A 10,162-nucleotide genomic window follows, 5' to 3' on the forward strand; every position below is an offset into this window, starting at 1 on the left:
GTAGAAAATATCTACATCAAAGTATACAAAGACCAGGGACAGCAGCAAATGCCTAAAATCCCAGTACTTGGGAGGCTGAGACAAGAAGATCATTTCACAGCCAGCCTTAGCAACTTCATGAGTCCTGTTTCAAAATAAAAAATAAAATAGGGCTGAGGGGTGTAGCTTGGAAATAGAATTTCCCTGGGTCTAATCCCCAGTAACACACACACACACACACACACACACACACACACACACACACACTACACAAAGTACACAAAGAGGAAGAGTAAAAAATAAGGGATTGGGTAAAAAGTCTCAAATATATCTACCTCTTTACCATGGAAATAAAAGAGAGATAAAAGTAATACTTAAAAGCTAATGGAACATGGTGGCACACATCTATAATTCCAACTATTCAGGAAGCTGAAGCAATAAGATCTCAATTTCGAAGCTAGTCTGAGCAACTTAGTAAGACCCTGTCTCAATTAAAATATAAAGAACTGGGTATATACCTAAGTGCTTGCATAGCATGTTTAAGACCCTGAGTTCAATTGCCAATTGACATTTTTTGTTTGAAATTTTAAAATAATACTAAAGCCGGGCGTGGTGGCACACACTTTGGAGACAGGAGGATCGCGCAGGTTTAAAGCCAGCCTTGCTGGCTTAAGAGACCCTGTTTCCAAATAAAAATATAAAATAGGTCTGGGAGTGTAGCCTGGAGGTAGAAGGGTTTCCAGGAACCCAAGTACCATGAAAGAAAATAATAATAATAATAATAATAATAATAATAATAATAATAATAGCTAAAACGTTCTCAAAACTGATGGTAATCACCAAGGTACAGTTTCAAAGAAGTTCTACAAACAAATCTCAGACAGGCTTGCTTATTTATTTATTTATTTATTTATTTATTTATTTATTTTTGGTGGTACTGGGATTGAACCCAGAAGCATTCTACTCTGAGCTATACTCAACTCCCTTCTAATTTTTGTGATGAAACAGAGTCTCACTAGGTTGCTGAAGCTGTCCTCAAACCTACCATCCTCCTGTCTCACCCTTCCAAGTTCTGGGATTACAGGCATGCACTACCACACCCAGCTTCAAGCAAAATTAAAAAAAAAAAAAAAAAAAAACTAGGTATATTACAGACAAACTACTAAAAAGAAAATGTGTGTGTGAGTGTGTGTTTTACTGGAGATTTTGAACTCAGGGACAGTCAACCCTTGAGCTACATCCCTATCCTCTTGTTTGAAACAAGGCCTCCCTATATTGCTGCAGCTGGCCTTATACCTGCAATCTTCCTGTCTCAACCTCTCATGTACTTGGGAGGCTGAGACAGGAGAATGTAGAGACAAGGCCAGCCTCAGCAATGTAGCAAGACTCTCAGCAACTTAGCAAGTCTCTCTTTCAAAATAAAATAATAAAAATGGCTGGGGTTGTAGCTCAGAGGTAGAAAAAAGAGAAAAAGGAAAGGAAAATTACAGGTTGTTATAAACATGGCAATAAAACTCCTAGACAAAATATTAGCAAATTGAACTCAGTAGTATTTAAAAAGGATATGTGTAACCAAGTAAACCTGGGTCCAAAATGCAAATTAGCCTAACAGTCTAAAACCAAACCCTGTAGCTGACCACCCTATTAAATGGGGGAGAATTATATATCATATCCATAGGTATAATTTAACACCTAGGCACAAATTTTAAAAAGAATTTTAGTGGAGGTTATTCTAAAAGCAGAGTTAACATCATATATACAGGTGAAATATCAACTACCAAGATCATGAATAAGACAAGAATGTCTTCTATGCAACACTGTACTGGAAGTTCTACTCAGTTAAAAAAAAAAAGCAAGGAAAATAAAATTAAGTAAAAGGCATAAAAGTTGGAAAGGAAAAATTTAAATAAAATTCTCAGTACTTGAAGATGACATGATGTGTACACACAATCTAAAAAAACTCTATAAACATCTTAGAATAAATTATGTGGTCAATTTATAAAAATTAAATTAAAAATGTATTTCGTTTAGCAGTATATATAATTACTAAGGCAAAAATTATTACAATACATAATAGTTATTTTTTATAAAACAGACTATTATACAAAAATGAGAACTACTGCTGTCATTTGCAAAAGTAGATAAATCTCATAAATTCTGAGCAACAGAAGCCAGAAATATAGTATGTACTATATAACTTTATTAGCATGAAGTTCAAAACTGGCAAAACTAATCCATTGTGATAAAAGTGACAATAATAAGGAAAGGTATTGACTAGAAGGAACAGGGTATTGTGGCATCCTAGAAAATTTGACTTGTGTTGTGATTACGTGGCTATATCAACAAACATAGATATGCATGTGCATGTGTTTATAAATTTACCAATGTGTACACTTATGATTATTAGACTATTATATGAAAGTTAGACTTCAATGAAAATATAAAAGTTTATTGTTAAATGCTACAATTAGTTTAATAGTTATAAAATTTATTGTTTATATTGTCCCATGTAATAATGAATCAACTCCATAAAAGTTTAGTATCTATCTAATTGACTCTATTGTTCTATGCCTTTAAAATTGCAGACAAATTTTAGTCTTAAGTTATTTGGCTGTAGTTTTATATCTAACAGAAATGCTATGGTGTTAAGGATTACCAACCATAAATCCTGAAAAACCTAGTGCTATGTTTTTTTTACAATGGTTTTCTATAAAATATCTTTAGACTTGAACTTGAGTATATTGAATCAAAAAGAAAAGTCAAAGAAAAACACTTCTCAATTTTTCTTTAAAATTTATTTTGAATGGCTAGGGCACACAACTGGGTATGTACATAGAGGGCAGAATCTATGTATACCATGGAACTGCAAAGAAATACCACAAGAAGAGAGGCAAAGAGGGCATATTGCAGTCAGTAGTTTAAAGCAAATTTTATGTTCAGTTAGAACAAACAGAACATAAACAGTAAATGAATGAAGTACAATGAAAGCTGAAAAAGACAATCTAAATTTATTATGTACATATTTATGTGTAGATAGCTATTAATGAAGAAACCTTAAAAATAATTTCTCTACAACTGAATGTGAAAGATTCAAAATAGGATAAAATTAGTGGGCAAAAAGAACAAGCACAGGAAAACTTCCAATGGCAAAATAAAAACATGAAGAGAAAAATATACCAAGAAATAAAGGATAAAGACCCACTAAGGAGGGGGAGGGGAGAGGAGTAAAAACTCCCACAAAGAGAAACTGTTTTTGTTTTTGATGCTGGGGATTGAACCCAGGAGTATTCTACCTCTCAACTATACCCTCCAGCCCTATTTAATTTTATTTGGAAACAGGGTCTTGCTAAATTGCTGAGGCTGGCTTCAAACCTATGATGATCCTCCTGTCTCAGCCTCCTAAGTACTGGGGGATGTGAACCATCATATCCAGCTAGGAGAAAATTATCAGATAGAGATGGAAGACCATAATTAAGTTAGTAATAGTAAATAACAAAATTTCTTCCCTAACACAAAACTTGAATCTGTAGACTGAAATTCAGTGAGCTCTGATTTGAAAGATGGATGACAAAATATATGTAACTAAGGATTAAAAGTTCCTGCCAGGAGTGATGGTGCATGCCTCTGTAATACCAAGAGGCAGAGACAGGAGGATCACAGGTTTGAGACCAGCCTCAGCAATACAGAAAGACTCTCAGCAACCTAGCTAAACCATGTTTCAAAACAAAAACTTAAAAAAAAAAAAAGGCTAGGGGTATAGCTCAGAGGTAGAATGCCCATAGATTTAATTCCCAGAAAAATACACACACCTTACATGTATACATGCTGAAAGAATATGCTACCAACTTCTATCTTCTGAATCTGTAGTTTGGATCATGTGTCAAAGGCTTGGTCCCCAGCCCGTGGCACTAAGGAGAGGTGCTGGAATCTTTGGGAGGTGGGGCCTAATGGAAAGAAGTTAGGTCTTTGACAGCATGTACTTGGATGGGGGTATTGAGACTCTCGGCCCTTCTGGTCTCTCTTTCTTCCAGCTTCCATGAGGTAAGCATCCTCCTCCATTATAAATTCTCCATTACAATGTACTGCCTCCACACATGCCCCAAAATAATAGGCCAAATGACCATGGAAAGAAATCTCTTAAAATTTCAGTCAAAATAAATCTTTTCTCCTCGCAAGTTGATATTTTTCTTGTATTTGTTATAGCATGGGAAAGTAATACACCAACAAGGTGGGGGAGCAAATTGGTTTTTGAGCATATACAAGAATTAGAGTACATCATCCACAGAACTTATCTAGACAAAATATTCCCCAAAAAACTAGTAATATATGATACAGAAGAGACACATTAAGATAGGATGTGATAAAGGGGAAAGAGACAACACTAAGCACTGAATGATGACACACATAATTAAATCTGAACAGATGAAAACAATATTGAACAGCAAAAACAAAGATTCAGAGGGTGAGATAGAATAGGGGTACAGAAGGAGTTCCAAAATCTTACCTAGGGGGAATGGACTGAGAAAAAGAGTAAGTAAAAACACCTGAAAGATCTTACCTGATAAAGAAAAGAGAGGAGAAAATAGACTCATGATAAGAAAAACAGAACACCAGGACAGAAAAAAAAAATTTTTGATTTCAAATAATAATACGGAAAACACAGATGAGCATGAAACAAAAATTAATCATCAAAGAAAAATAAATACAAGCAAGGCATGGTGATACACGCCTGTAATCCCAGTACTTGGGAAGCTGAAACAGGAGAATCACAGATTCCAGGACGGCCTCAGCAAAGTAGCAAGATTCTCAGAAACCTAGCAAGAAAGATCCCGTTTCAAAAATAAAAATAAAATAAAATAAAATAAAACTGGGCTGGAGATAGAATACCCCTAGGGCTTCAATCCCCAGTACCAAAAGGAAAGTTTTGCTTGATCTGATTATAATCTTGATAAACTATCACTTGATGTATCTTAAAAACAAAAAACTGACTATATTTGTAAATAAAGCCTCAAACATGTCAGATAATTTTAATAATGTTAGAAGTACAGGTGACTTTTTAAGGGTAAGTCTATTATTGAAGAGCAATACAAAGGTTAAGGAAAAACAGGTTTTAATATTTTTAACTTTAAATAAATAACTTAATAACCAGAAAGTTTTATGTAGTTTTACATAGTTTCTATGCTTTAAGACCTTTCTTGAACATCAAAAAAACTTATACAGACAGATGGAAGAAAGAGCTACCTTGGACTCTATGCCCCCAGGGCTTAATTACTGAAATACCAAGTAAGTCATGTACTAGCATGCCTCACAGTTAAAACAGATTCATTTCACAAACTATGAAGACATGGTAATGGCTAAACTCCAATACTACATAAAATTTTCAGAGATTAAGGGATGTTCCCATCTACCTCTACTAATTACAATTAAAGTTGTTATTTTCCTAACACTGATAAGGGTGTTTTGGGTTAAAGTCGTATGTACTGTTGAAAGAATATTTTAGGAGATAAACCCCAGATCTTGCCTTCAAGTTTATAAAGCAATACAAATAACATCTTTTTTACAAAGGCATACCTTTTTTGACACTGTACATAACAGATTACGAAGGGAGAGATACCAATGAAAAATAAAGCATAATACAATGTGTGTGTGTGTGTGTGTGTGTGTGTGTGTGTGTGTGTGTGTTGATACTACCTCTCCATCTTTTTAGGCTCATAAAAACTGATTGGGAGTCCCAAAATCAAGAATTTCTACAGAAAAGAAAAATGTCATAATAATAAAAGCAGAGAAGTGCAAAAGAGCTTCCTGAGTTCCCGAGAGAATTAGCCACTAAAATAAATCATCCTCAAGTTAAGAGAAAAAAATCTACAAGATATGTCATACTATCGTCCAAGCCCTCCTTACCTACTTGGACTGTGCAATACCTTCTACCTATGGCACTGTTCCCAGTAAGGAAAAGAAGAAATGAAGCAACCAATCATTCCATCAAATTCATGTATTATTATTAATCCTATAATGCTATACACCAATATAAATATTTCCCCTAAAATTAATGCATGTTTGCCAAATCCAGCTTTACTGTAGTCAAGTTTTTTGTTGTTTTGTTTGTTTGTTTGTTTGTTTGGTTGGTTTGGTTTGGTTTGGTTTGGTGGTACTGGGAGTCCTGTAAGCCCTTCTACCTCCGGGCTACACTCCCAGACCTATTTTTATATATATATATATTTTTTTTATTTGGAAACAGGGTCTCTTAAGCCAGCGAAGCTGGCTCCGAACCAGCACGATCCTCCTGTCTCCGCCTCCCAAACCAGGGGATTATAAGCGTGCGCCACCACGCCCAGCCTCAAAAGTTTCTCTTCTGGCTTAAAATCAATTATCTTAGTGTAGATACAAGTGAAGTATGATTGAAGGACTGGACATCTAAATATTAAAGCTACACAAGTTATAAAAATGTGGCTCAATTATGTACTCTGTCATCTCTTTAACTGCTTCAAATTATATGTCCTCCTTGTCAGGTTGTCTATAATGTGATATTAGAAAAGATTTAAAAACATTATAAGCTTTTCTACCTTTATGTGTCAAAGATCTAGAACTTGTGGTCTTTAAATGGTCACAAACTGTATTCATGATTTCACTTTTACACTGACTACATGCTCAATACATCACTGGTGCAGAGAAAGGCCTCAAACGTCAAGACTCAGCTACCAGCTATAATCTCTTAAAAGTTGCTCCTTAGCAGAGAATAGCATTTAGTGGCAGATTTATTCCACTTTTCCAAAATTAAAGTCTTTCACTTTCAAGGTCAATTACACTTGGGATCAATTTTTTGCTCCAACCATACACAAATTTTACTCCATCATGACAAAGTGGACTATGTGACTCTGAGCCATGAATTCCTCAATGGTAAAATGAGGGTGGGGTGGGGGGAATCATGCCTACTTCATAGGATTAATAAGCAGTTTGATATACTATATATACCATACTTGAACTAAAACATGGCATATGTCATAAATTAAGTGTTTCTTTCTTAGCTAAGTAATTTAACAAAGGCCTGTTAATCCCAGCTACTCAGGAGGATAAGGCTGGAGGATCACAAACTGGAGACCACCCTGGGCAATTAAGCACTACCCAGTCTCAAAAATGTAGAAAATAAAATAAAAAGAAAGAGAGAGGTTTTTCTTTCTTAAATGAATTAAAGCATCTATGTTTTTCCTTTTCTGCCTTTAAATGTTCCTTCTTATTTAAGGAAGGATTCTTCTAATGATCTCAAAGAATTATTCTATTCTAAGGACTCTGAGGACCTATAAATAGTTTAAGAACTATACTACCACAGTGATAAGGTAGTTAACAATACTGATTGTTCACTTCCCAATACAAATGAGAAATCCAAAAATGAGAGATCTGCGAATCAGTAGTACACAGGTCAGAGTTACTGCAATGAAAGGGACTAGTGGGAAAAAGTATCCTTTCCTCCAATCAAGTCTAAAAATAAAAGATACTCCAGAAGCCAGACACACTAACTACCCTCCAAGAATAATGACCTTCCTCCTAGAGCAGATGGTAGCTGGAGCTACCAGAAACCAACACTGGGTACATGTCACTTCGCTCTGCCGCCTGGCACCTCGAAGAACTACTAGTCTTAGAAGAGTTAATTTAATACCTAGCTTATAAGCTATTCAGGAGAAAGAATAGTGCACATCTTTTTTTGCCCTCATCTCATGAACTCTGTATGTGTATGTGTGTGTGTATGTGTGAATGAAGGTACAATCAACCCAACAATTTAGATTCATGTGTATTAGCACAGATTTTAAAGACACATTAAAACTTTGGTATACATTTTTTAAACTGAATACCTCTCATACAACACAGTCTGCATGGCTCTCCCAGGTTACAGCTGTAGCTCCTCCCCTCCCACCCTTCACCCTCCACACCCACATGCATTTTTGTGCTGGGCATTTCAGAAGGACGCCCTGTGGATGTTGTGAAAGCTCTGGGCTGCGTTTCCTCGTGCCTCATTGCTGAATAGGTGAGAAACACTGCACGAAACTGGACCTTCCCCACCTCCATTTGTGGCACTTGTAAATAAGATCACATCGCAAAGGCATATTGGGTTTGAAAGATTTATAGTGATACTCAGGAAACATAACTGTAAAGAGAGAACAAATGCCCTATGGTATCATGGTTCCCAAAACAATACATGCACTGGTGCAGCTTCTCAGGATGAACATGCTGCCACATACTGGGGAAAGTATTTGCTTCTAATTGTAAAAAAAAAAAAAAAAAAAAAAAAAAAAAAAAAAATCCTAGAGAGACTCCAACTGCCTAACAAATAAACCTAACAGTGCCAACCCCACTGTAAAGCAACAACAAAGTAAGTTCCAAGTTGTTTCTCCCTTTGTCAAATACTCTAAAACAATGTATACAAACTTAGTAGTTAGACAACTTAAATAAAAACGAAACAGAACAAATACTGTTAGTGAGACACTTGACCATATTAAAAACTGGGGAATATGTGTAATATCAGCACATCTTGGTAGAGATAAGATTTAACCAAATTGGAAGAGCTAAATTTAAGTATTGGAGAATATGAATATTGTGAGGAAAATTATATATTAATAAAATTTTCATACTTTGGACAGTAACTCTTAAATTTTAAAATAAGCCGGGCATGATGGGGCATGTAATCCCAGTACATGGAAGGCTGAGACAGTAAAAACATAGGTTCAAAGCCAGCCTCAGCAACTTAAGCTCCCCCCACAACTTAGTGAGACCCTGCTTCAAAATAAAATAGGGCTTAGAGTAAAATTTAAAATACTTCTCAATTATTTTAACCCCTGACTTACATATTCAATGCAACTATCAAGAGTTCCTAATTTTTATCACTCCAATCATTAAACCTAGACTTTAAAAGATAAATTGTAGCTAAAGGAAGCCTTTAACTTGAGCCTCTTTCTGAACAGTAAACATGAAGACAGTATCTGATGAAAATGATATGTTCACCCACCCAAGCGCTCATAGGTAAAATTATAAGATGTTTAATTGTCCATGTGGGTGGCGGTGATAATATGGATCACAAATTTCAGATTTCATTAAGAGACTGTTCTAACTGCCTCCAAAAAGTATCAGATTGCTAAACTATATGAAAAAGAAGTTAGGATAGTGTCTCCTAAATTTTCTAACAGTACATGAGAACTGACAGACAATTGGACTATTTATACAATGGTAAGACCCTTTATTAACCAATGCCACTCAACTCCAGGAGCTGCTTAACCAGAAGACACTCTCTGAAAACCTTAGCTATTAAGTTACTGCTAGATAGTTAAAAACTCAGAACAATTGGGGGACAGGGTGAAGGAGTGAGATATAAGGTCAAAGACAAGAGTAAAGATCAAAGTCACAATAACCTATTTGTACTTAATTGAAATACTTCACACATATGCATAAGGCAACAAATGCAGGTTGATAGCCAGGCGTGTACACAGCAGAACACATTCTAAAAAACAAAGAAAATTAAATTCTATTAGATACAAATTCAGATCAAATCTATTGGATAAAGGAAGGGGTAGTAGTTCATTATGAGTCTCTACCTGAAATTCCTGAAATGCTACTACAAAACCTGTCTAACACCTTCTCTTCTTGGGGTTCTAACAAGTCACTGAAAATGCATTTTACAAGCTCAGGGCAAGTTGTGGGATGAGGAATGCTACCTACAACTAGAAACCTGTCCCCTTTGGCCCCAAAGATTCCCACAGAGAAATGAAGTCTTACTGGAAAATGGAAAGAAATGCCTTAGATGGAAAAGAGGGAGAAGACAGAAGGGCAAAGGATGAGAGTGAGATAGAAGCCACAAATCCCTTAGTTACCTGAAACCTTCCTCCTCTTCTCCCTCTTCACCATCCATTAGTTGGGATGTAACTTCAGAATCCAACCAAAAGACACTGTCATCGCCTGAAGTGCTGCTCTCACTCTCCGTCTCCATCTTGTATTTACAAACTTAAACCTCAAGGCATGGGATAAAGAACACCAACAATGAGGTGCCCAGGCCCTGCTGATGCGCCCTCAGCCCCGTGGCAGCCACAGCAGTGGTAAGTGCTGCTGGGTGAGACAGGAAATCCCAGGCAGCACACTCACTGCGTCTGACTGCGCACCTGTCACACCTTGGACCTCCCACTGCCTGAGGCTCTGTGAC

At 36.1% G+C, this 10,162-nt stretch overlaps 1 protein-coding gene across 2 annotated transcripts in view; it reads right to left on the minus strand.

Annotated features, from left to right (window-relative positions):
* The window catches only part of ARHGAP32 (Rho GTPase activating protein 32), a gene marked incomplete at both ends in the record, with an annotated part of 189,254 nt that extends 179,302 nt beyond the window's left edge, over positions 1 to 9,952 (minus strand). For both annotated transcript variants that reach the window (XM_080703204.1, XM_080703203.1), the window contains one exon: positions 9,837 to 9,952. In XM_080703204.1, coding sequence (XP_080559330.1) covers positions 9,837 to 9,952 — 116 coding nt within the window. The remainder of the gene's footprint in view (positions 1 to 9,836) is intronic.
* Between the last annotated feature and the right edge of the window lie 210 nt (positions 9,953 to 10,162).

Source organism: Muscardinus avellanarius (assembly GCF_963383645.1).
Source record: "Muscardinus avellanarius genome assembly, chromosome: 1".
Taxonomy (NCBI): Eukaryota; Metazoa; Chordata; class Mammalia; order Rodentia; family Gliridae; genus Muscardinus; species Muscardinus avellanarius.